The sequence below is a fragment of the Spermophilus citellus genome (genome assembly GCF_964194105.1).
Source record: "Spermophilus citellus genome assembly, chromosome: 1".
NCBI lineage: Eukaryota > Metazoa > Chordata > Mammalia > Rodentia > Sciuridae > Spermophilus > Spermophilus citellus.
In genome coordinates this window covers 180,548,717-180,576,691 of record NC_138182.1, presented here as the reverse complement: position 1 = coordinate 180,576,691, position 27,975 = coordinate 180,548,717, and the positions used below count along the sequence as shown (strand labels likewise).

The following is a 27,975-nucleotide window of genomic DNA, read 5'->3' as shown; positions in this document are numbered from 1 at the left end:
AGCCCCTCCTCAGACTCTTTGGCTCCCTCTGGTGATGAGATTTTTCACTCTCACAGGGTGAAAAATCACACTCTCTTTTCTGCCATTAATAAGAGAAAAGAGAGAAAGAGGTGACCCTGTGCAAGTCACTCTCCTATCTCTGCAAAAGGTGGTGGCTTTTAGCACACCTAGCAGGGATACTCTGCCATAACCAAGCCTCCAGGGCCCTTGGTGATGGTCTTCCAGGTCCTGGCTGTTGTCCCTACAGGGAAGTTGCCATCTGCCAAGAGACGAGGCAGCCAAGGGGACCCCTGAAAGAGAAAGTTTGGGCTTTCTTCCTCCAACACTGAGATAAGTAAATCTGATTTCTTTATATGTGCTAAACATCAGATATGTCATTATAGTAATGAAAAATCAGCTAATTCATTGTTGTTAATTTCAAATAGAGATTAAGCATATCTATTTTGCTAATCTAAATGCAAAATGCTGTAATCTGAATCTTTATGAGCACTGACATGGTGCTACCAACATGTGACCTCATGTGATGGAATGTAGTCAAATGGTAGGTCCACTAAAAATATCATATAAAATTATCTCCAGCCTTTGTGTATAAGGTAAACATGAAACATAAGGGAATTGCGCATTTAGCCTTAAGTCCATCCCCCCGAATATCTAATTATATATATGCAAATATTCTACAATCTGAAAAGCATATGACATCTGAAACTTTTCTTGTCATAGTTTACATGTTGGATGATTCTTTAAGGCCCTTGTGCTGAAGGCTTGATGCCCAGGGTGGCTGAGGAGGTAGAACCTTAGGAGGTGGGGCAGAGTGTGAGGTACTCAGGTCCACTGGGGGTGGGCCTTTAAAGGGGATTATGGGATCCTATTCTTTCCTTCTTTGTTTCTGGCCACAAAGTGAGTGCTGTGTTTAGCCACATTCTCACAACCATGGCTATCTGGCATCCTCACCAGAGAACTAAAAGCAATGGGCCTGCCCAGTCATGTAAAGGAAGCTCTAAAACCAAGAGCCAAATAAACCTTTTCTCCTTCTGTGTTAATTTTCTCAGATATTTGGTTATAGTGATGGAAAGCTGACAAGTATATTGTTGGTTCCAAGCATTTTGGATATGAGATCTGCAACTAGTATCTCAATTTGTGTTCAAAATATTTTGAAGTGTTTCATGTTGGTAAATGAGTATCCTGGGTTCTAATAAGAGAGCAACTGAACTAGAGGTGTAACTTGCACAATCCAGCTCTTATGGACTGCCTGTTTCTTTATTTCCCCCAAATTCACGTACTAATAATGTAACAACCATTGGGATCATATTAGAAGGTAGTAATTATGGTCAAGCAGGTCATGAGGACACTGACGCCTTTAGAGAAAGAGGAGGACACAAATGAGTCCCTTTGCATACAATCACCAAGGAAGGCCATGTGAGAACATGACTGAGATGAATGCTTTACCCAAGGACACTACCATGCTGGTACCTTAGTTTTCCAGTTTCCAGAAGTGTGAGAAATAAATTTATGTTGTTTAATCCACCCAGTCTAAGGTGTTATTGTAGCCGTCCAAACTGCACGGACACTGCCACTTATGGGTAAATCATTTTTGCCTCCTTTTGTCTTTCAAAATCAGATACTATATTTCACCTTAAGGGATATCAAGTGATAGGCTACAGAAGGGGCAAGGAGATTATCATTTCTTTTTTTTTTTTAAATCCAACCAACTAACCAAACCAAACCAAGCAAAAACAAAAAAACAATACAACAATCCATCTGAAGCAATTATGTATTGAAAACATCAAATCCCCACAGTAAATATTTTTTCTCACCAAGCATTTATTAAGCAACTGTTGGCATCAGATATAGCTTACAGCAGTTCTTCACTATCATAACCATCAAAAGTCTCAAACCAGAGAGGTCTCATAGGGTTCACCATTCCTCCCAGTTCAGAATCATGGAGTTTCTTCAGTTATCTTCTCAAAAAAAGATTCTGTCTAAATAGGATTCATATGAATTGGCTATTAACCATTTATTAGAGTTGGGTTTTGTAGAGTTATGGGTTTCTTTCTACTTTGGTGTTGAGGTCTCCCTGTTGAGAGAGCCAAAAGCTATGGTAGTCACTCTCTTAACACAGGCTTCATGAGGACACGAAGGAGTCTAAATCTTAGGTGTGTGTGGCAGGTGCGACGATGAGGATGGGAAACTGAGTCCGTGAAACAAAGAGCTGATTATTCCCATGCTCCAGAGAGGACAGGAGAACAGACAGGACACAGAGAGGAATGGCAGAGGTGACAGGGAGCTTGACAATGTGTGTGTGGGAGAGGAAGGGAGACAGGGAGAGGAGGACAGAGAGACAGCAAGAGGGAGGGAAGGGAAGAAGGGGAGAGGGACGGGGGAAATACACACCAGGATTTTGTTAGAATTCAGATCCATGGGCCTTGTCCCCTAGGAATTCCCATGGGGGTGGTGGATTGGGTTGTTTCAGGATAACAGGTGAGAAGGGAGATGGCTCTGGTGTTGATCATTAGGTTCTACTGTGATTAGAACCTGTGCGTTTTTGGGGTTTGAACTGTTTTCCCGAATACGTTTCCTTAAGGAGAACCTTAGCATCATCAGCTACTGTGTTAAGCATAAGAAGTTGCATGTAATAGATTTCCTGACAGTAAAGACCTGCACCAAGGAGGCCTCCACCATTCATTAAAACATTCTTCAAATATCTCATAAACATTTCCCCTGCTGTTTCTTCCTTCTCAGTTTCCAACAAAGTTGGAGATTTAATGCTATCCTTGAGTTGTTCTACTGGCACTCGCAAGTGTTTAGCCAAGGCTTTCAGGGATGGCTCATCGACTCCAAAGAGGACTTTATAGTTGTTTAAGATTTTCTGCAGCTTCTCCATTGTATTGTTACTGATGATTATTTGCAAAGGCATGATGGCCGATACTCCAGCCCTGAGGGCATCTAGCCAGATATACTGCTGCTGAGCATCCCTCTTTCTTTCAATGGCTGCCTCAGTAACATTAGGCAAGGAAAGCATAAAAAGGTGGCGCTTTTGAGCAGGCAGACCCTTCATTAAGGTGTCCATCATGATTGGGAAATCATACTCAGATAAATTGTTGTTGGAAATTAAGAATACTTCTGGTTCACCAATGTTATTCTTCTTCATATTTCTCACACAATCCTCTCGGATAAGCTGTAGGACTTTTTCTCTGTCAAAGGTAGTTGGCTTAGATATCTCTTCATTTTGTAAATCAGAATCCACCTTGGTTCTTACAAAGTAGAAATTCTTCTTCATAATTTTGATTGCCTTGGCCAGGTCTAGGTCATTTTTCTTGAATCGTGTAGCAGAAACAATGATGAAGAAGTCATACTCCCTAAATTTTACTTTTTCCAGATAATCTTTTGGCTGGAAATTAGGGGATCCAATCCCAGGCAGGTCCCAGATTCTCACATTGGGAAAGTTTGGGTGTTTGTATGGAGTTCTCTTTATGGTCGTCTCCACCACCCCAACAGGAGCTGCATCTTTTCCCTCATGTCCAACCCCTCTCAAGGCATTGATGAAACTAGACTTCCCTGCTCCAGACTCCCCTGTCACAGCGAGGTCCAGTGGGGCATTATCAATTTCTCTTAGTGCAACACTGATTACCGAGGCTGCTCCCTGAATGTCCCCTTTTTGCAGGTGTGACTCTATCAAACTGATGGTGTCTTGAGAAATGATTTTGTTTTCCACCTTGAAGTTCTTAAAATACTTATTGAAGCTGAAAGCTGAATCTTGGTGGTGAGTATCATCAGAAGTACCAGAGAACCATTGACCCATGACTGTGAGCAAGTGAAGTAACTGAAAGAAAGAGAAAAGAGTTACTATGCTAGAGAACATCTTAGAACTTTGATCTTACCCAAAGCACTGCAGTCTCAGTGTCCTTATGGCCTCAGTTATGTCCTGAGATGCCTCAGTTCTCATGTCTGTCTACTCTTTCTTATTTAAACAATTTTTTAGGGAAAGGTTTAAACTGAAACGAAGTTAAGAGAGACATCATAAAAAACTGCATGTGTCTTTTAACCAGCTTTAACAATTGCCGAAACATGGCCAATCCTAATTCATCTAATCTGATTCAGGACTCCAAAGCCAGCTCAAGACAACATCATTCAGTGTGTTTCTAACAATTATCAGGGATTTTGATTAACATAAGTGTCATAAAGTGACCAAACCAAACAATCAATAATACTTCATAATTGTCCTCACTGCTTAATCAGATCCCACTTCCTCCACAGCCACATAGGTTTTTGTTTGTATTTTTGTTTTGCAATATTGGTTTGAGTCAAGATGTCAACAAAGGTGAGCTATTTTATTTGGTTGATGTACTTCTTAAGTTCCATTGGTTTGCTTTTTAGGTATTTCTCTTGGCTTTGGAACTCATATTGGTGAGTCCTTGTCTTTCAAGAGTATTATTAACTTGCAATAAGCTGAGCCTTCTTCATCCTTCACATCCATGGTTAAGCCCATTTCCTGAATGAAACATTTCAGCATATTTGAGCCCATGTTTAGCTCCCTTGTTTTCTTTTTAACATTTTGTTTTCTACGAGTATTTTAATTATACAGAGTCATTTTTGAAAAGCATCACTTGTTGGGGAATAGTGGTAGAAAAACCCAAACAAGAAGCTGCTACTCTCTACCATGTGAGATCATCTCTTTTTTATTGAGATATCACTAGCATATAAAAACTGTATATGCACTATTAATGTTTCGATATATGAACACTGTGAAATGATAATTACAGTCTATTTATCTAACAAAGCTAGCACCTCTAAGTTGTGTGTGTGTGTGTGTGTGTGTGTGTGTGTATGTATGTATGTGTTGTGTAGAGAGAATGTTAGGATCTATTCACATGCAAATTTCAGGTAGACAGCACAATATTTTTAATTATCATAATTGTATGATACATTAGATCTGCAGAACTTGATCATGTTGTGTAACTGAAACTTTGTATCCTGTGACCAACACTACCATATTTTCTCCTCTTCTCAGCCTGTGGCAACCATTCTGTGCTTCTATGAGTTTGATTACTGGAGATTCCACATATCAGTGAGACAAGGATAATCATTTTTTAAGTGGGCAGCAGAACAAACTGAGAATGTCTAATGTGACTTTTGTGTTTGATCCTCCATTGCTCTTTCCAGATCCATCTGAACCTCCTCCGCCTGTGTGCCAGGTGGATAGCCACCTCAGCAGAGCGTTCTTACCTCCTAGCTGCCAGTCAAGTTCAGCCACTGAGAGGCAGCAGCAAGCTTCTGAGTGTGGGATGAGAGACAGGTGAAGGCATGGCCTCCCTGCTGTCTCCCTGCTTGGGCTGCATTTCTGACAGTAGCTGCATCTGCCACTGACTAAGAAAAGCCCTGCTAAGTGGCTTCTGTCAACTGGTCTCAATCTCATAGGGTTTTTCCTATGTCTTTCTCCTGCCCTAGGTTTGATAAAGGCTTCTCATACTTCCTGGTTCCTGGTGCCTCACCATCCCTTATTGATCACCTGGGCCAATTTTCTGAAATTTCTCTCTCTGGAATTCTCTTCATTTAAAGTTTCTTCATTTGATGAATTCTCCTTATTACCATAACACATGTCTTATTTTTTTCTTAAGTGAGGTGCTGCAAGGGTATGTGAATCCTTTCCTCCCTAAAGATACCATGTATCTGAACAAGTGATAAGAAAATATAATAGCCAAAAATTCTGCATAAATGTTCTACAACCCAAATATATATTTGATTGTGTCATGCCATATCAAATGATACTTATCCTATTGTTTCTGAGTTTGATAGAGGGGTGACAATTACATTGTGAAGAGGACTACTAGCCTCATCATCAGAAATTGATGAGTTCTGTTCAACTTGCCCTTGAGAACCTAAGTTGTTGTGGATTTCTAGTTTCTACATATGAGAGGTGGCTAAACATTATGTGTGCTTCAAGACAACTCAGAATTTTCAGAGAATAAATACTAAGTGCTTTCTTACTTTTCCATAGATGATTAGATAATAGCATGCTTCACTTCAACTGAGTTCCCAAGGCAAAGTCTTGTGTCTTCCTGTCCTACCTCCAGTTGGTGGAGTCTTTCTCTGTGCTATGCTCCCTGGCTACTGGAGTCTAATGAAATAGCATACGGATAGCAAAGGGATGATAGAAGGGAGAAAGAAGACAGAATTTACCACAACTATAAAAGACAGCAGTCCTTATAAGAAGTGTTGGCATTATTCCTACCTCTGTAACTAAGCTTCAAAAAGCCAAAGGGGATGGAAACAAGTGCGCTGAGGAATTTAGCTCAGATCCATAAAGAATGAGCAAGAATGAACCCCAAAGAGCAAGAATAAAGACAATAGCAGTGTTTCTCAGTTGCCATACAGGGACAGGGTGATTCACTTACTGCCACTCAAGTCCTACAAAAAAAAATCTGAGCTGCTGTATCCACTGCAGAAAGGAGAGTCAATGAAAAGGACAAGGACTCTGGAGGCAATTCTGCAACAGGTAGCCAATCTGAATCCAAAAGACCTCTCCTGTACTTTAAAGGATTATGGGTTTAAGGAGCTTCAGCAAGACTGCCCAGGATACAATCAAACAGATGACATTGGATTTTGTGCTCTCTAGAAAACCAAATCCACCCCAGAATTCTGCTTGCCCCAGTGGTTCAGTATCTCCCATGTTTTCCAGTAGAGATGTCCTCTCCTCAAAGATGACCTTTGGATTCAGATTTTATGGATCCTTTAATGAATAAAAGAGATCAGATATCTCATCTGACATATAGAGTACAGCCAACACTAAATGGTCATTTGAATCCCACTGGTGACAAATCTGCTGCAGGCTCCCACTACCCTCTCTAGCTGCTGCCATCCCCAACCCTCTGCCACAGCCTTCAACTCGCATGCCTGTCTCAAATCCTCCTCAGACTTTACAGTCTAACTCCGATTCTCCTAGGACTCCAGGAGGCTGGGGGACTCAAACCCTAGCTTTTGGAAATTTTAGTGGAAATGGTAGTCTATATGAGGCCCAGGAAGACAAAAATACCTCTAGGACTTCTCTGGAAACCTTACTTGCTGGTTCAGCTCTAAAGTGCCCACGGCATATGGAAGAAACCATTCAATGTCTCACAAAAAGTCCAGAAAGAAGTCTTAAAAAAAAAAGCTGGGCCCAGTGGCACATGCCTGTAATCCCAGTGGCTTGGGAGGCTGAGGTAGGAAGATCATCAATTTAAAGGAAGATCCAGCAACAGCAAGTCACTAAACTACTCAGTGAGATCCTGTCTTTCCATTAAATACAAAATGGGCTAGGGATGTGGCTTGAGTCCCCATGAATTCAATCCCTAGTACCCTCTTGCCCCCCTGGAAAAAAAGGTCCAAAAAAACACAAAGACCAAATAAAAATTAACACAACGTTGAGATTATGAGAAGGAGGAAGATGTTCAAAGAGAAGAAGAAATTGCCAAGCTGAGTAACTCCAGTCTGAATTCCAGACTTAGAGCAGGCTGCACTGCCTCCACAGAGCCTTCCTCAATACCGAACTCCCAGATTATTTGATAACTATATTGCCATCGTCTCCTGTGAGTGATGGTGGAATGACAATGATAACTTCAATGCTGAGTACAGCGAGAACAGGCTTGGCTTGCCAAGATGGAGGTGGCAGCTAGGAGTTTTACCAAACAATATACAATAAAAACACCATCCTCCAGATTTAAAGGAGTATCAGAAGGTTCATGAAGAAGTCTTACAAGAATATCAGCCAATAGAGCACTGCAGTCCTGATTACCAAGCAACATACAGACATGAGTATCTTTGTGACAACTGGCTCACACCAAAAGATTAATGATGGCTTTGATCAACAGCAAGCAGTCATGGTTCCAGCACTCTGCTTGGACCAGAAGATGTGAATTAATTTAAGTTTATTTATTTAAAATTCCAAATGAGTTGTTCTAAATTCTAAAGAGATGCAAGTTGGCCTGGTGAAAGTTTCAGTAGTAGTCAACTTGAGTCCCTATATCCCCATTTTACTTTGCTTCCCTGCATTTGAAGCTGCTTTTTCTGGCTATTTTTTCTTCCTTGAAAAACTTGTTTGTCATTAGAAATGATTTTTAGTAAATATTTTGGGTTCCGATATTCACACTTGAAAGTTGTGTGTGTGTTTATTTTAAAGTAATGTGTGGGTTGGGTTATAGCTCAGTGATACAGCACTTGCCCACCATGTATGATGCACTGGGTTCGATTTTCAGCACCACATATAATCGAACACTGCGGTCCTGATTACCAAGAAAAATACAGACATGAGTATATTTGTGACAACTGGCTCACACCAAAAGACTAATGGTAGCTTTAAAATAAAGGTCCATTGACAGCTAAAAAAATATTTAAAAAAATGTGCAGGGTGAAATCCTCCTAGATAAACATGAGCCTATTTTCTGATCTTCCTTGAAGTGAACTCTTTGCTTTCAATGGTGTAATATTTAGATATTTGCACAAGATAAAAAAAACATTATTTAGGAGGGTTAAAAACAAAATTGTATGAGGGTTTATGTGTATGATTTTTATACATAGCTTTATAGGCTGACTTGATCTGAAATATTATATCTGCCCTGCAGGTTAACCCCCCCCCCCCATTACAATGGTGCTTTAATTAATGGGACTAACTCTTGACAGGGACTATTGATGTTGATGTGAAGCTAGGAATTATAACTATAGGTGTCTCCATTTGTCTGGGAAAGAAGAGTCCTTTAGTAGTGAAGTTACATTAAGGTAACTTCTGACCAGCTACTGACCCCAGTGCCCACATTAACATGGAATTGACTTGTACATGAAGTCCCCCTAAATAGAATGCCCCACCATGATACTTCTGGAGAGGACCAATTATGGTCAAAAAACTCCCATGCTGACATGGAGAAGTTGAACACCTGACTGGCAGAGAGTTCAGAATGTGGTCCCCAGCTCTCCTGGGAACACATCAAACAGTCATAAATTTGGAGATAGTATTATCTCCTTTGTTGTTTTCTGCTCAGAGATAACCCACTCTCTCTCTTCAGAGTGCTCTCTGCTTAAGCATCACTTTGCTTTCACTTACTTTCACCCATAATAAAGTTCTCTTTTGCATGTTTTTTTTTTTTGTGTGTGTGTGTGTCTGTCTGTCTTTAGATTTTCTTTGATTGGCACACAAGAACTGAGGTTTGAAGTTTCCACTTCCTACTTTCCAATGACAAGATAATTCTGACTGTTGACCAGAAAGATGGGGAAGAAGGGAATAGAATAGTAGAGATGCAAAACCTGCAAGCGACACAGAGAAAAATGCTATAGTCAGACTCACTGAGAAAGGAGACAAGAACACTCTAGGCATGTCCAGAAGGTAACCGAGAGCATATGCTGTTTAATCAGATTTCTCATTTTCAGTTTTCCTCTCTCATCTACTACCAATTCCCTGATTTAATAACACACTCCATAATTTGTTTTAAATGTCTTGTATACTAACCATGAACAGAAGTGACAGGGATTTGAACTATCAATTGTTACAGAAGGTTACATGTGTCAATGATGTTATTTTCCCAGTGTATTCTGACTTGCCCTACTTTTCATCACAGTAGCATTCCTACTTTCCATTTAAAAAATGAAAGACTCCCCAGTCATAAATGTTAAGTGGCATACAAAGTGTGCCTCTGCTCCAGTGTAGCTCTGCTCAATGGAAGGAATGAAAAATGCTGAATTAGAGGCAAAAGAATAAGAACAGGATAGAAGAGACACGGTGATGTTCCCTAATACACTGTGATTAGGGAACATTTCCAACCATTCTAGGGGGAGATGCTAGAGACAGACACAAGAAAAATGAATAGCCATTTCATCAAGTAAATAATATCCAAAACATTTGGTTTAGATTTATCTGACCTTCATGATTAGCTAGGACTGTCCATTAGCCCATCCTGCCACCCTCCCATTATGGCTGCATAGCTCCTAAGTGGAGTCTTCCCAGCCCTCCAGCCCATGCTCCCAAATGTCTTGATAACCAAAAGTTCCTTAGAGAAAAGAGACCTATTGGGTCAGAAATCAGCTCTGAACGCCCTTGTTGGATTACCAGAAAATCCTGTGTCTGGTTGAGAACTCACTGCTGTTCAAGGCTCAGGAGTAGTCCAGTCTGCTGTAGTCCAATCTCTTCTTGTGAAATCTTCCACTTCTTAAGTCTGTGCAAAGTAGCAGATAAAAGGTGGCTGAAGAGGGTTTCTATACTCACTTGGCTTCTCTGTCACCCCTCTGTGTGTTGCTGACCAATCATGGATGGGGGTGGATCTAGTCTGATTTCAGAATCCACTGTATTTCCAAGAACTGAAAAGTGAAACTCAAATTTGTCTTGCCAGAACTCAGTCAGTTCTGGAAGGAGAACTTGAACTGTCCTGAGATTAAAAATAAGCTGTCATAAATTTAAGGCTTGACAAGTGAGGTCATCACAGAGAAGGAACCCATTAATAAGACTGTTATATATTTCACAATTCCTGAATTGTCATTTTCCCTGATCCCTGACTCCACAGATGCAGTAGAACTCAGAGTCACGTGAGAGCAGTCTCAACAGAGACACTCCCTACTTCCAGCCTCTGTGACCATAACCTTGTTTCCTGACTACTGAGGGTTTACTTTCCTCAGATTTCATCACTATTGTTGTAGACAGGAGGGAGAGTTGAACTGTGGGAGTTTTCAGTGAGGCTGTGAGAAAACAGACAGGAGGAGGAAGTTGGTATTACTGAAATTGTGTTTCAGTCGAGTGCTCACAGGCAATACATCACTCCCATCAACAAGCCTTGGTTCTCAATAACTCCACGAAAGGATGGTCCTTACCCACACTGCAGTCCAATTGTTTGAGGCACTCTAACAATTAAATCCATTGCCTCAAATCACACAGATGTGAGATGGAAGATTTGAGATTCAAACTCCACTTTGAATCTTTATCATTCAGCTAATGTTTGAAGATCTAGAGGGAAGTAAAGTGTACACTACCACTGATTTTGTTTACTTTGAAATCTCTTGAGGAAGAAGAGGCAAGTCACTAAAAACAACTGATTTGAAAATCTTAAGTCCAGTAAGGAAGCTCTGCTGGACAATATTGAGTAGGATCAGGTGACAAGACAGGAGAGATCACCCGATCCTAATAAAAATATCTATCATGGCCATACTTTCATTTGCTTGGGTCCCTGAAGCTCATTCCAGCAGTTGTAATTGTGGTAGTTCCTTTTGACTCAGGGCTATGTTATACCTTGTAATAGTGTGTGCACATAGTCCTTGAAGAAGAGTGAAGACTCTTTTGACAGTGTTAGGAACTCAATCTTTGGTCCCTCACCAACATGGCAAGGGAGGGGTCTGTCTGGAATCCACTGCTGAGATTGTGAAAGTGAAGCCATTCCTCTCTCTTGCTCACTAGTTAGAAATGAGATATGCAAACTCCAGAGGTGGGAAGAAGTGAAAAGCACTGAAGGGAGGCTCAGTGGACGCTGGGTGAGAAGAAAACGAGCCTCCTTGTTCTGTTTCTCTATCTGATTCTCTCTTTGAATCTTTTCCTATATTACCAAAGCACCCATCCTCTGGCCTTGCCACACTGCAGTCATTGCCCTTTGCTTTCTAAAACGAAATTCTTGAAACATCCAAAAAAAAAAAAAAAAAAAAAAACGGTAAGATCTTAATAGGCTCTCATGTTAAGTAATGAGTTTTTTTAAGAACTAGAATCAAACAGTAATACAAAGCCATAACTAGTAAATGACATAATCAGAAATCTTCAATCTGTCTTAAGTCTGAAGTCTAGTTGTTGAGAATTAACAACCATATATTATTTTTTTAAAAAATTTATTAGTTAACAAATCATTTATAAAGTAGCAATCCATAGACTATGAGAAAAAAGCATTTTTAATACACATACTTTTTATAAAATATAAACAGATTTGAAAACTCAAAAATAAGCAAATATGCAATTAAAAATTAACAAAACATATATACAGGCATTTCATTGAAGAGAATAATCAAATGGTACATAAGTATATGAAAAAATGTCTAGCATTATTTATTATTAGAAAAGTTCACATTAAAACCATAATGTGATACCTAAGAGATTGCTTATGATTATATATATGTATAAGTATATATATACATATATATATTTATATTTGCAAAATAAAAACTGTTAGCAAACAATAAAATGAATCTGTTTCTGTGTACCATATGATAAATAAAAGAATGAACAATTGCAACAAAAGCATTTCAACAATCTTCTCTCTGAGCCTGACAGCAGGACTATTTAACTTTTTTTTCAAAATATTACATCATCAAACCTATCATTTTACCCAATTTTCCTCTGACCTTCATGTTAGGTGTTCTTTTTTTTTAAACAATATGAATAATTAATTTAAATACAAATGATTTAGATATTGTAATTAAAATGTATAAATATTCAACAAGTGTAACAAACAATAAGTATATGCTTTATACATATGTTACACTTTAAATACCAATACACCAATAGGTTAAAAGCAAAAGGAGGAGAAAATAAGAATTATAAATCTAAAGTAGAGCTATTTATGTAAAATAAATATCAAGAAAAAGTATTTTCAGAGATAAAGGGGAACATTTCATAACCACAATAGTGTAAATTCCTCAGGAAAGTATAACAATCCTAAATGTGTATGTACCTAATAAAAAATTTCAAAATACATGAAGTAAAAATAAAACTAAAAAGACAAATCCACAATTATATTTGGAGATTTTAAGCCCCCTCACTTTGATGGAAGTAATAATGATTTAGAAGGCTTAAAACATTATTAACCCTCTTGACCTATTTATTATTTATAGAGAACTAAACACAAAAATGACAAGTAGAAAATTCATAAGGATAGACTCTATTCTGTCATAAAATAAGCTTTGATAAATTTTAAAAAATTGAAATCATACAGACTGTGTTTCCTGCATGATTTATTTCAAAACTGAATGGCCACTTACAAAAATATCTGATAGTTCAAAGAAGAAAGCACAAGATAAATAATAAAAATTGCTTTGAAATAAGTGATAATACAAACTTAAAATATCAGAATCTCTGGAATAAAATAGTGCTCAAATACACACTTATAGCAAAGCATTTGTATCAAAAGAAGCTAGATTAGCAATCAAGTTATTATCAAATTAGGTAGTAGGAAGGAAAAAATAAGAAATATGTGAAATAGAAAAAAATACTACAGCTAAAAGTTGATAAAAATCAAACAAGTTTAATCAAGAAAAAAGTAAGAAAAAATACCAATGGAAAGTGAGCCATCAGAATAACCTTACAGTTGCTAAAAAGATATTAAAATAACATTACAATTGTATAAATGCAATTAATACAATTATATGGCTTATATAACTTGGTCTATTTTAGAGGATAGAAACCCCTGCTTGTTTACATGATCCATGTGAGTGATAGGTTTTTCTCATTATTTCACCTTGAGTCTGTGGGTGCCATGCCTATGAGGTGAATCTCTTAAGAGACAGCATAATGTTGGGTCTTGTTTTAAGCCAGTCTCCCAGTCTATATCTTTTGATTGAAGAGTTTAGACCATTAGTGTTTAAGGTTATTTTTGAGGTATGATTTGGGTTGCTGAGCATTTTGGTTTATATCTAGTTTTTAATTTAAATTAGTTTCTCCTTTGATTGACTATTCCTTTAGTGTAGTTTTTTCCTTCACTGGTTTTCACTTTTTTAAAAATTTCATCTTCATGGGATATTTTGTTGAGAATATTCTTAAGTGCAGGCTATCTTGTTGCAAATTATTAAAATTTTTGTTTATAATGGAAGGTTTTTATTTCATCTTAAATATGAAGCTTAATTTTGCTGAATATAGGATTCTTGGTTGGCATTCATTTTCTTTCAGAAGATGGTGTATATTATTCCAGGACCTCCTAGCTTTGAGGGTCTAAATCAGCTGAGATCAGAATTGGTTTCCCCTTGTATGTGATCAGATTTTTTTTTCAGCCTTTAAAATTCTATCCTTATTCTGTATGCTAGGCATTTTTATTATAATGTGCTTTGATGTGAGTTTGTTGTTTTTGCACATTTGGAGTCCTGTAAGCCTCTTGTATTTGATTTTCCATTTCATTCTTCAGCTTTGGGAAATTTTCTGGTATAATTTCATTCAAAAAATTGTGCATTCCTTTCATGTAAATCCCCATTATTTCACCTATCCCAATAAATATTAATTTTTTTTAGTTGTAGATAGACATAATACCTTTATTTATTTATTTTTATGTGGTACTGAGGATCAAACCCAGTACCTCATACATGCAAGGCAAGCACTCTGCCACTGAGCCACAGTACCAGCCCCCTATCCCAATAAATATTAAATTTAGTCTTTTCATGTTATTGAATAATTCTCAGAAGTTCTGTTCATGGTTTCTTAATGTCTTCTCTCCATTTCTATTTTCAAGATTATAGATTTTTGTCTTCATTGCCTTAGGTTCTGTCTTCCAAGTGGTCTATTCTTTTGGTAATATTTTCTATGGAATTTTTAATTTGGTTTATTATTTACTTCATTTTGAAAATTTCTGTTTTTTTCCCCATCACTTTTTTGAAGTGATTTTTGCTACCTGTATTTGCTCTCTTACATCATCCCTTACTTCACAGATCAGTTTAACTCTGTACATTCTAAACTCCTTCTCTGACATTTCTTCCACTGTGGTACCAATGGATTCTGTTATTGGAGTATCTTGGTTTGCTTGAGGCAATTTATTCCCTTGTTTTTTCCTTGTCATTTCTGTGTCTACCCACCTAACAGTATGGATCTGAGGTAGTAGAGTTTCTACCCTGTGGACTTATAGTATCCCTGAAGGCTTCTAGAAACTCAATTTTTAGGGGGAGACAAATAATAATGACAACTAATGCCCAATCCAAAGTTCCTCCATTTTTCCCCTGGCACACTCCATTATGGATCAGCATCCAATTATCAGAGAAAACATTCGGCCTTTGATTTTTTGGGGATTGGCTTACTTTGCTTAGCATGATATTCTCTAACTCCATCCATTTACTTGAAAATGCCATAATTTTATTCTTTTTAAATACTGAATAATATTCTATTGTGTATATAGTTTAGTTATCCATTAATCTATTGAACGGCATCTAGGTGGGTTCCAGTTTAGCTATTGTGAATTATGCTATAAATGTCAATGTGCCTGCTTCACTATAGTATGCTGTTTTTAAGTTTTTTTTTTTTTTTTGGTATAGACTGAGGAGTGGGATAGTTGGGTCAAACAGTGGTTCCATTTCAAGTTTTCTAAGGAATCTCCATACTGCTTTCCACATTGGTTGCACCAATTTATAGTCCCACCAGCAATGTAAGAGTGTGCTTTTTTCTCTATATCCTCAACTTATTGTTGCTTGTGTTCTTGATAACTGACAAGAATGTCATACTTATTTAGTTACTGTTTTCACTAGTTTACTTTTGAAAATGGAATTATCAACATAGATACAAAATTAATGCAACAACCTCATCACTCTCCCAATTAGCATTTCTCATGGATGTAGTTTGGAAGACATACAACCCTCTATGCACTGCTTGCTGAAGCTGGGTGCTATTTTCTGTAGGATACAAAGATGACTCATTTGAGTCTGGTGAGTTACTTATTAAAACCATACAACTATGATGTTTTAAGTATATTGTGGTGATATATTTGGAGAAATGTGGTACTCAGTGAAATACATGGACTGCTTTAAATCATAGTCATCATCATTTTTTGCATTTTAAGGTATTGTAGTGGTTTCTCATTCCTTACCAAAGGTAAGTTCCCAGATTAGAGATTTTAACAGCATTCCAAAGAGAGATACAGATAGACGCAGAGATAGAAATCTGTCATAAACAGCTATATCTCTACATCTCTATCTATCCTTCTAATACATGGAAATTTGCTTCCACACAGAATTTTCTTCTCAATATTATATTCCTGATTTCCATCAATTTTGTGGATAGTAGACACCAGAGAGCCCTGAGCATCTATAGCTCTGCAGATATAGTTACCTTCAAGCATTGGATCTACTGAGACCTGTTATAGTCACTGTTATGAGAGGCCTGGGCACTGAGGCCTAGATCCATCAGTCACATTCTGCCTCCTTTCTCAGTGCTGTGCTTCTTATGCTCACCACCATATATAGTAGACCAAAGAGGGTGACTCGAGAAGACATGAGTGGTGTCTACTGGCTTTGAGAAGTTTATCTTAACATAAGTTTGGAAATATAATAAAATGGTTCTAAGTTAGAAACTCAAAAGAGAGGGTGAGAGACATTGTGTTGGGAGACTGAACTTGTGACCAGGAAGTGAGGGGACTGAAGGAGACATAGATGACTAAGAATTGGCTCTTGAACTAAATGAGTAGAACCCAGGTATCTTCTATTCTAACAATATTTTAGTAGTATGGATCTGATGTTTCATCCATCAATGACTGAATACACTTTTTTCTCAGCAGCACATGGAGTATTCTCTAATATACACCACGTTATAAGATATTACAAAGATTGGCATACAATTGTAATAGTATCATAATATATATATATATAATCTGTAGAATTGTTTTGATAGCTGCCTTTCCACTATATTAATTTTTGTGTTCTTGCTTTTTTTATTAGACTTGCTTGATTTGTATCAACTTTTAGCCATATTATTTCTTTTTTATTTCATATATTTCTGCTCCTTCTCATATCTTTTCCTTCCTACTACCTAACTTAAAAACAATTTGTTAATCTGGCTTCATTCTGATACAAGCACTTTAAGTTATAAATGTTCATCTGAGTACTGTTTCACCTCAGAGAGTCTTATATTTTAAGCTTTTATTAGAACTTAGCTAAAACCACTTTTTATTTACTTTTCTTGTGTTCTCTTCTTTGATCTGTGAGATATTTATAAGTGTGCCATTTAATTTGGAAGTAGCTGAGATGTGGTTCTACATATCTGAAGGTAATTGATTTCTAATGTAATAAATCACAGAGGAAACAAGTGGTTTCAACTAAAAATAATGGAAAATGATTTTGATTTTGATTGCATTGGATTCATACTGTCAAAACATGTCAAACTGATCAAACTCCATACTTAAAATACATACATTTTGTTGTATTTCAATTTTACCTCAATAAAGCTATGGGAAAAATTATAACACACTAGTGACAATTAATACTAAATTGTATTTCTAGAAAGAAAAAAAGGTAAGATATACTGTGTGTTTTGTAGTTGACACTACAAAATTGTGTATTGCCAAACATGTTTATCGGTAAGTGGATGGTTAAGCAAATAATGTGAAAAGCTGCATGTCTGTTTCAGATGGATCATGTTATTCCTTAACACAAACATGTGTGCACACACATGTACACACAGACAATCTCTCAAATTTCGTTCCTTTGGACTAGGTAGGTATGTATAAAGACATACCCTGGGAATGTAGATTTTCAAAACACATGTTTAGTTGAAGAAAGAAATCTGATGAAGACAGTCTAAATTTGAAATACAAGAGCAGAAATTACCCTATAACTAGAAATGGAACAAATGTCACAGATATAAATTCATTAGTGATAACATGTGCATTTATAATTTTATTACAGATAATTATAACTAATGAAGAATTGAACAGTGGTGGCCAATATAATCTCTCTGCCCCAAATAAAATTCTCTAGATCTCCTCTATGCTCTTTCACATCCCTGTTTGGATGCATATATGCTCAAAATATTATCTATATTTGCAGCTCTCCCAAGATATTTCACAGGAGCAGTTGACCTTTTCCCAGTCTTACATAAAGGGCTATGAAAAATTATGGTTTAATGTTACATTCTCCAAACAAATTATCTCCTCTTAGCCCATCATATAAAAATTCTGGAGGTGCCAATAAAAAGGTTCAATTTTCTATTTACTTTCAGTTGCTTACCATTTATACTGAACAGTGCTTTAATTTTTATGTTATTCCATTATTTGTACCATGTTTACCAGACCACTCCTCTATGACCATATAAATATTTCAATTGTTTCTTCTTTTCCTTATAGTAATTCTCCAATGAGTTGGTTATTTCTGCAGTTGAGGTTGGGGTGGAGGATGTTTCGAGAAAAGCATAGTAAGGCTCTTTAGTTATAGCAAGAAATAGTATTCTGTCTGATTTACCAGACATCCTTGTCTTCCCCAAATGTTACTTACTTCTACTAACTTCAGAAAGGATGTCAGATGTGAAAACATGAATTAACATGTATTGGGAGTACAAAAATATGTTCATGTTCTTACCTATGAGCACACAATGTTTTCAACTTTCATGGGAAACTAAATAATTCCTCACAGCTAAAAAACAAAAAGTAAGCACTCATTTCTTTTCTTTTTTTTTGATTTTGATGAAAACAATAACTTTAGTTAATTAATCAATTAATTATTTTATATATGGTCTTGAGGATTGAACCCAGTACCTCACACGTGCCAGGCAAGTGCTCTACCACTGAGCCACAACACCAGTCCTAAGCACTAATTTTATTAGATTAAAAAAAAATTAAAAATTTTGTTATTTATTATCATACTATACTTCCAAGCAGCCAATACAATTTAGACTTAAAAATTGAATCTCACTCTTTTTGTCAAAAGATTCTATATATCGTCTCACACTTTTGGATGATCCAAAAATAACTGTCTCCTTGTTAAAGGCTTCGTTCCGGCAACTGTTGGCAAATTTCTCATTCCATCACCACTCATGGACCTTTCTGAGACCCTGAGACCACCATCATCTTGGCATCTCTATTTGTTCAAACCCATCTGCCCCTCATTCCTCACTGATGCCAGACCACATGCTGGACTTGGAAGTGAAACAGCTAGGTCAATAATTAATAGATTTTCCCATCTGGACCAATCAAGATGTACTCTAGCAACCTTAAGCAAAAAGGTTCAGCATAGGAAAATATGTGCTTAAATTTACTGAGAGAATTGAGGAACAGAGAAGGCAAGGGTTACCAGAATCCCTCCCAGATCAGCACTGTGAAGCTGGCCATCTCAGAGAACTGCAATTTCAGTGTGACCATTGGGAGCCTAGGGAATAAGAAAGCTACAGTCTCAGCTGTGGGCAGCAGGACTGTCCCACCTCATCTGCCATCCAGGTATCAGAAAGCTACCAGCCTGTCCTCAGAGCCATGCTGATGCAGCTGGAGTCCCACCAGCACTGTGAATGCCTCACACCTCATCACGTCCCTCCCAACTCCACTGAGCTCCACAATAAACCTGGCAGGCAGGCAGGCTTCTGAACAGCAGAGCCTCCAAGCACATTAGAATCTCTAGCAACAGGGCAGTGAGGGCCGTGCAGGCTTTCACCCTTGATGTAGTTTTTCACTGTCCAGCCTGTGACATCCAGAAATGCACACCAGGAGTTGGAAGAAATGCTGAGCAAACCAATCAGAATCTCATCACGAATATGTATCCCCTGCTGTGGTCTGAATGTTTGTGCCCCCTCAAAATTCATGTGTTGAACAGGAACCTCCAAAGTGATGATCTTGAGAGGTGGGGCCTGTGGTAGACGATTAAGTCATGAGGACTCTGCTCTCATGAATGACATTGGTGCCCTTGTAAAACCTTCAGGGGGCTTTTTAGTACCCTGCCACCATGTGAGGACACACAGAAGGCTCCATCTTTGAGGGAAGGACCCTCAGTGGACACTGGGTCTGCTAGTGTCCTGAACTTGGACATCATAGCCTTCAGAACTGTAAATAATAAATTTGTATTGTTTGTGTGTTATTCAGTCTACTGTATTTTGTTAAAGCAAGTCCAATGGACAAGGTGGAAATTCCTTCTACAGCTCTTTCTCTGAATCCCTTAACTCTGACTTCTTCACTACAGTGCTGTTCCTGGGAGGAGTAAGCTGAAAATAACCTTTTCCTGCTGGGCAAGGTGTGGCACACCCCTGTAATCCCAGCAGCTTGAAGGCTGAGGCAGAAGGATCACAAGTTCAAAGCCAGCCTCAGCAACTTAGTGAGACACTGTCTCAAAATAAAAAAAAAATTAAAAGTCTGGGAATGTGGCTCAATGGTTCAGCACCCCTGGGTTCAATCACAAGTACCAAAAAATAAGATAAAACAAAATAAATATTTTCCTCATCTAAGTTGCCTTCTTGGAAATTTTGGACACCATGACAAGAAGCTGACTAATATAATTATTTTCCTGACTCCCTTCCCACTTCTATTTAGCATTCTCTGCATTCTGAACTTAGCACCTCACTCCTCTTGGCCTGCATACTCTCATCCTGTCCCCTGGAGTAGCATGCCTACCATATTCGACAATCCCCCAAACCATTACTTCAACCACAAAATCTTCCCTAAGGAATAGAGCAAGATTTTCACTACATCCTGAAAGTATCCACCTGCATAACAGGCACCTCATACTCAACATGTCCAGTCCTAAATCCATTATCTTTCATCCAAAATCAGTTTTACCCCTGTCATTACGTGTTTGTATAAACTGTATAACTTTATCAGCTGAAGTTAGAACCCTGGAAGTTAATGTGATTCTCCTGTTTCCCCGTCTGTTCCTCCATTCAAATAGTCACTAAGGCCCATAAACTCAGTGGAATCCTTTTATCTGAGTTCTGAGTTCAGTAGGTGCTCTTGAAAGAAAGACATCAGACAAGGTCATTCTAGCACTTTTTTGGAAATTGGTTGTGTACGTCAATGAAATAAGATCAAAGTAAAAGCATAATTTTTACACAAAAATATCCTAATATCTATGTTATTTTCTTGCATATTTTAATAAATCCCAGGATGCTCCTGAAGTGGGAATCAAAAAGCTTGAGTGGTTGTCTATATGAATAATTTTAAATATTAAAATATGAGATAATTTTTAATCTCTATATAAGTATAATTATGGGATCTACAATAATTATCACTGGTTTGAGTTGGTTCTAAAAGTCTTGAGAACGTCTCTTAAAATATCAGTAACTTGGATTTGACTGCAGTGCTGGTGGGAGGGAGTGAAAGGGATACCTGTGGAGCTAATGACAGCAGGAATCAGGACAGAGGGAAATAGCATCTCTAGTGTGGGACACATGGGGGATAGGGGTTGGAGATCCTGAAGGCTGAGCAGGGTATTGGACACCCTGCATTTTCCAACATTGCCTGAGTGGCAAAGCTATAGAGATACGAGACTCCCCTGCAGAAAGAGACCCATAACGTTAATTCTCTGGGCATTGCCAAACAATGGCAGAGCCTTCCTCCAGAGTATACAGGGACAAACCTCGGGCACTGAAGAGATTCTGGACAGCTTGACTCAACTCCCTTCTCCCTGCCATGTTCAGCTCCTGCCCTCCTTGACAAGGGAGAAAATTTAAGGGAGTGATGCTTCAAAGAAACCAATCCTGAGCCAGTGTGTCTCTAGCCCCTGGGATTGGGGGCAGGGTGTCCTTTGCTTGGTTTGAGGGGCACAGGAAAAGGCCGCTGTGTCCCCAGGGTCTCCCTCACCACCTTGAAGGCCATCGCCAGCTTTTAGGCTCTTTGCTTCTTCAAAGCTTCTCAGCTCTTGGCGTGACACCTGGACATCTGTGGTGGCTTCACTGTTCTCAAACAGCTTTGTCACTTGGTTCTCACAACCCTATGAGGTAGGAAGGGCAGAGATCATGATCCCTGGTTGAAAGCCAGTGAACCCGGAACTCACAGAGGTAGGTCCCTCGACCCAGTCCACACAGCTGGCCAGTGGAGAACCAAGACCAGAATGCAACCTCCCAAGTCCTTCCCACTGTCTTGCTGAGAACAGGCTGGGGCAAGGGACTTGCATCCTCGTTTCTGCTGGGGCTTTGGGTGGCTCTCAAACAGCCCCACTGAGCACTGGATGAGTCCGCATGCGGTAGATGATGACGGCAGTGGCTGGACACAGCAACAAGGAGGTCATGATGACGATGGTGGCCAGGATGATGAGGACAATGGCCCAGATATCCAGGATGTGCTTGGGAAGCACAGCTTCCATGGGGGATTGGCTGATGGCATCCATGTCGCCTCACTCTGCAACACACAGGAAAGTAAAATCAGTGTGTGTACCCTCTGCCTGCCTCCCTGGTGGGAAGGAAAGCTCAGCAGTCAGAAGATAGGATCACGTTTTAGCATGTGATCTTATGGTTTCTTGATCATTAGTTGTATTGTCTTTTTTACTGAAGGCATCCTATGACCAGGCCTTGCAAGGGACTTTTTGTTAACTCATTCAGAACTCAGCTCCCTCACCAGCACAATGAAGGAGGGACTGTACCAACCATCCATGTTTTATCCATTTTTTTTTGGTCAGTCTTTTTCTTTCCTATGCCCATTTTACAGATAAGGAGTCAAAGCCTTGAAAGAACATGCTGCTAATTTCACTAAGGCATGAACCCAGCTGGGTGGCACTCCAGAGCTTCCATGTTTACATATCAAACTATTGTATTACCTGTTTTCCTCAGCTGTGAAATGAAAAACTTGCTGTTGTTGTCCTGAGCCCCTTCCTCATTACCCTGGTAATAGAACTCCCTCTTTTCTAAGGAGAGCCTGCCTGTTCTCTTTGGGTTGCTTTGGGCACTCACCCAAGCACAGGGAAGGAGATGTGACCTAGCCTTGCCCACTACAAATCCCAGAGTCACATTCAGGGGTAGGCGAGTGACCCAGGTTCATCATCCAAGGTCCTCCAGTTCTTTCATGGACAAGCTCTTGGAATAGTGGACTATTTCTCCTGGAATTGCTAAAATAAAAGGATGTGAGTCTGGAAGGGATGGGCCAAGGGCTACCTTGCTCACAGTTGGAGAGTCTGTCCTAGAGCTGGAAAGACAGACCGGCCTCAAAGCTCATGTGAGCACCTGAACCCAGCCAAATTTGATACCATCTGAAACCCCGAACATCCCACATGTGGGAGCAATAATTCCCTCTTTCTGTTCAAGCCATAGCTCATTTGGTGTCTGTCCATTGCAGCCAAAAAAAAAAAATGCAGATGAGAAGGATGTAAATCAGTCATCCCCAATTATATTTTATTGAAATTTAGGGTCTTAATCATTATTTCACAGCACCCTGGCCAAAAGAAATAACTAGCATTTATGTATATTAAGTAGATAGGTTGCATCAGTTTAATAAGTATTTGTATCCTAACAATTTAGCAACTGTTTAAAAATGTACACAATTTGAAAAATATTGTTTCATTATTAGCTAGTTCCTTACTAACAGAATGTGTACACCTGTTGGGCTCTGTATGAGTTTTCAAACATTGGAACAGGAACTGGCTAGTGCTATCCCCTTTTCTTATTCCACAGTAATATTTGCCCAATAGTAATATTATGGGAACCACCAGAAAATATAACTCCATAATATATGACATCACCAAAAGGAATGTAGTATGCTTCATGTTAAACTGTAAGCTACCTGTTTGCATAATGTCTGAGATCATTCTTTATGTCAAAAAATGTTAAAGATCCTGCAACACCCCCTCTCTTGCTTTTCATCAAGATTTTTTTCTTTTCTTCTTTTCCCTGTTTGATTGTGACCTTGATGGTACATGTACATTTATACATCATCATATTTGTTTTTTTCTCATTTCTAACATTTCTGAAGCTAGTTATTATTCATGGATTTGCTTTTTGTGAACTAGGATGTTTGATTAGTGTATTTTAGTTTTGTGTTGTAATCTTTTATTTTTATTTTTTTAAAAAATTTTACTTTATTTATATATATTTTTCTACTACCTACCTGTTTCCCTTGATTCTCTCTTTTACTAGTCCTTTAATATTTTACTTTGATCTTTTCTTCTTCTCTCTCATAACCATCACGTCCTATATCACTTCTGTTCTCTCCCTGTCTACCATTTGAAATTATAAACCTTTTGCAAACTTGTTGTTCTACTGTAGAAAATAACTAATCATATCATTTAAGTTTATTGTGATAATTAACAGTGACGATATCATAGAATAACTATTTGTTTTAATGGTATATGTCATTTTCATTGGTTGTTGTTATTATTTGTTTCTATCTAAACAATGATGTAATGGAAACCTTCAGGGACATTGTAAGTCTACAGAGTAGAAACTCTACTTCCTCAGATTCATACTGTTAAATGGGTAGAAACACAAAACAACAATAAAAAGCAAGGGAACAAATTGCCACAAGCAAACCAAGATACTCCAATAACAGAATCCATCAACACTATGATGGAAGAAATGTCAGAGAAGGACTTAGAATGTACATAGTTAAACTGATCTGTGACGTGAAGGACAGTATAAGGAATGAAATCAGGGAGAAACAAGTGATTGAAAAGATCACTTTAATAAAGAAGTGATCATTTCAATAAAGAAGAGATTCTGAAAAGAAGTGAAGCAGAAATCATCAAAATGAAGAAAATAATAGTCCAAATTAAAAATGCAACAGAGGGCTGGCGTTGTGGCTCAGTGGTAGCATGCTTGCCTAGCAAGTGAGAGGCCTTGGTCTCAATCCTCAGCACCACATAAAAACAAATAAAGGTATTATGCCCAACTACACCTAAAAAAAAATATTAAAAAAAATGCAACAGAAAGCATCACCAACCAGGAGAGATCATCAGGACACAGCCTGGGATGCAAGTGTCCCCAGGCTCTCCCCTTTGAGTATCCGGCCCAAATGATATCACTGGATTCTTTTCCCTAGACAGAGGCTGAGGAGTCTTTGTGAAATAGGAGGAGGCCGTTAGGAAGGTAACCCAGGGATCAAGTTCAAGTAGAGAGTGGCAGCAATACCAAGAGAGAACCAGACACCATAGGGAGCATCTTCCTGAGATTACCAAGTGAGAATTCCAAGGAGGATGCATTCCATATAGGGACCAAGTATACATGCACACAAATAGATCAAAGGTGTCACAAAACAATTTGCCTTATATCCACCCCATATCTGTTCTGTTCTGTTCTCCAGTCTGTTCCATTTCATAAATGTTCTGTCATGTGTTTGTTTTTTTTTTTTTTAAATGCTGGACAGAAACTACTAACCTGATTTCATGATAGAAAGACCATGACAGGAAAAATGTCACATCTCAATTCTGGTGTCTTTATAGATAAAACACTAAGGGCTCTCAGTTTACCCATGTAGACACAATTTGAAAGAACAGGCAAGAGAAGCCAAATTACAAAGTGCACCTTTGCTTTGAAGCTGTAGACTGTGGAATTCACACCCACTTAAAGCAAGACCACAGAGCTCAGCATGCAGAGTGCACATTGCAGTGTGGGCTCTTTTGTGAAGGACACTCTTCATTTCATTGGGTTAACTTGTCTCATGGAGTTGATATTGTTCTTGTTTAGACTGTTACCATATAATTCTTTTAAGAAAGGATCTCTGGTGCAGGAGCATGGAGGTGAATAACACCTTTGTCACATACCCAGATGTTGTTTATTTAAAATCAGGACCAAACCTGGTGTGTGTGTGTGGGGTGGGGAGTGGGAGGCTGAGGCAGGAGGATCACAAGTTCAAAGCCAGCTTCAGCAACATAGTGAGGCCCTAAATAACTCAGTGAGACCCTGACTCTAAATAAAATATTTTTCAAAAAGGCTAAGAAATTTTTTTTTAAAAAGGGATGGGGACTAGGGATGAGCTCACTGGTTAAGTGCTCATGGTTCAATTCTGGTACCAAAAACAAACAAACAAACAAACAAACAAAATTAATACCAAGTGTTTATACTTCTACTGCAGACCCTTAGGGAGGAAAGAGGAGAGGAAAAAAGGAGAAGTGTGGTGAAGAGAAGAGAGAGCCAGGGAGGGAGACAGAAAGACAAGGACAGATAACAAGGAGGTCAGGAATTTTGCTTGGATAGGTTAAGACATTTTTAAGTAAGTGAAAATCCCACTGAGAGTGGCTTGATATCTGAAATAGTTTACTGGCCCCAGGGAACTAGCAATCCAGGAACAAGGACAGAGTGGGCATGATATAGGTGGTTTGACTGCCATTGTTTGAGCTCTCCCCTTCCTGACGTTGGCTTTGACATTGTAAGGACTCTCCTCAGAGCATAAAACTGGCACTACAGTGATGTAGATGCAAAAATCCTTGGAAAAGAAGAGAATCCTGTCTTTCTGCAACATTTCAACAAAAATTATAAATTTTGCAAATGGTGGGTCATTCATCAAACACCCAGTTTAGGAAATTGGATGTGATTATCTTTTCTGGCCTTTACAAGCAAGACAATGCCATTTGACTGAGGGAGTGGTTAATTCCAGCCCACAGGGACAGAGGGGAGTGGGTAATAGGAAGGATAGTGTAATGCCAAAATAAATGCTCAAAGTAACTGAAATAATCTAAAGATCACAAATCCACTGCTTTCTTTGCCCCATTGGAAACTCAACAGTCTTCTAACCAATTGCACAAACCTGAAAATACTGGCATTCACAACATAGGAAGACCTGAAATTCTCATTTTCATAACAAGTAGTTTGCTGGGGCCAGAGAATAGCAGAAAACCTGAGCAGCTGAATTTTATGAAGCGAGAATGATCTGTATTCTTTGGTGATAGGCAATGCAGGCCTATTTGGGAGGATTCTATGTTAGAAATTCTTGTTCAGTAGTTTCCCTGCAGAGGTAGCCTGTTAGTAAATAGTAGTGATGGAATGCAGCAGGTTAGAGGCCTTTTTTCCTTCACACTCCTCCCACGTGGCTGTTACTCCTGGTCCAGAATTTTGTTTTCTTGCAATTACCTCCACAATCCCGTGTCCCTCTACATTTCTATGGCTCTTTCTTGTAGCTGACCTTGAAGGGCCCCAATTCGGTAAGAAAATGTGATTACATTCTGCAGGCAACTTGCTCAACCACTGCTCAGGAGAACTACACAAACCTCATTATCTATTAACTCCTGAAGCCTGTTTCCTGCCCCCTCTCAGTAGATTATTTTTTGTTTCTATGTCTCACTTAAAAATAAAGGCAGTGTCAGGGATACCTTGAAACATTTGCATTCATATTGAAAACCAAATGCTCCTCATCAAGAAAAGTCAAGAATCTTTCTAGTGCCAATAACAAGAAAACAAGTAGGGAAGGAGAATTGGAGGAGACAGAAGGATATGGAATAACAACCCCCAGGGAGAAAGGATGAGTCCCGAGTGGAAAAGACAAAAATCAATCAATCAATCAACCAGTCAATCAATAAAATAAAATAAATTTAAAAAAAGGGGCTGCAGTCTCTGAACTTTCATCCCAGTAATTATGGTTTTCAAACTTTTACATCTGTTTTCCTGATTTAATCTTTGAACTTGCACAACTAGTTTTTGGACTGCCCAAGTCTCTAATGACTAAGTCACACTAAACATTCTATTCTGATTATCTCTCATTAAAACCTCTAAAAAACAGAACCCTGTTTCCTTTTTCTTTCCTCAAAATTTACCATTCCGCCGCTGGTTAGTAAAGACAGCTTACTGATCCCTTGAGGTCTGCTCCTGATTCAGTTATTTTTGCTTACAGAGACCATGTGGGAGTTAAGTCCTGGGGTTGGCAGTGGGAGGTGAAGGAGAAGCAGAACTGAAATCTTTCTGGACTCCTCAGCTAATTCCTTTTCTGAGCACTTTGCCTTTAAATCACCATCCCAGGATAAACAAGGGAAGTGGAGGTGCCGGCTTAGCTTGTCTTCCTGAAAATGTTACTTCTTAACTGGAAAAAACACACTGCTATCATTTTTACTTTCAAATTCTGGGAAATGCCCTGACTTCTCTGAGTTCAGGACATGGATCAAGAAAGACCTGGAATGTCTTATAGTAGAAGCCAAAGTTTCTCCTAGTCCTCAAGCAGGGACACAGTACAATATCAGTAGCAAGACACATATGCTGGAACAGCAGCTACCACATCTAACATCTCCCCAAACTGGTGCTCAAGTACCTCCCCCCACCCCAGTCCCACACACTGAGGTTGCTGCTGTCCCAAGCATGAGGTATTGCCATTTCCTACACAGAGTTGAAGTCACCTCAAATCTCAGAATCTTTCATCTGAATCCAAAGTTTCTAGACAGTACACCTCATGCCCAAGAAAGACTGATACACAGCAA

The 27,975-nt window shown here is 38.7% G+C and overlaps 2 protein-coding genes across 3 annotated transcripts; both read right to left on the bottom strand.

Annotated features, from left to right (window-relative positions):
- Positions 1 to 1,801: 1,801 nt before the first annotated feature.
- Positions 1,802 to 10,218, bottom strand: LOC308650292 (interferon-gamma-inducible GTPase 10-like). Of its 2 annotated transcripts, none has more exons than XM_081296355.1 (2): positions 10,101 to 10,218; positions 1,802 to 3,820 (listed from the first exon to the last, which is right to left on the bottom strand). In XM_081296355.1, the coding sequence occupies exon 2, from the start codon at positions 3,797 to 3,799 to the stop codon at positions 2,510 to 2,512; it is 1,290 nt and encodes a 429-aa protein (XP_081152481.1). In that variant the 5' UTR covers positions 3,800 to 3,820; positions 10,101 to 10,218; the 3' UTR covers positions 1,802 to 2,509. The 2 variants fall into 2 exon arrangements, with proteins under 2 accessions (XP_081152481.1, XP_081152480.1); XM_081296354.1 differs by having other exon boundaries at positions 10,070 to 10,213.
- Positions 10,219 to 21,121: 10,903 nt separating this feature from the next.
- On the bottom strand, positions 21,122 to 21,981 carry LOC308654065 (small integral membrane protein 3). The gene has a single exon (XM_081302983.1). It carries the CDS (start codon positions 21,973 to 21,975, stop codon positions 21,793 to 21,795), a length of 183 nt encoding a protein of 60 aa, XP_081159109.1. The 5' UTR covers positions 21,976 to 21,981; the 3' UTR covers positions 21,122 to 21,792.
- Positions 21,982 to 27,975: the final 5,994 nt, after the last annotated feature.

What these genes read in the sequence shown, in the direction of transcription:
- LOC308650292 (XM_081296355.1), bottom strand. Translation starts at nt 3,799, where the DNA reads ATGGGTCAATGGTTCTCTGGTACTTCTGATGATACTCACCACCAAGAT.
- LOC308654065 (XM_081302983.1), bottom strand. Translation starts at nt 21,975, where the DNA reads ATGGATGCCATCAGCCAATCCCCCATGGAAGCTGTGCTTCCCAAGCAC.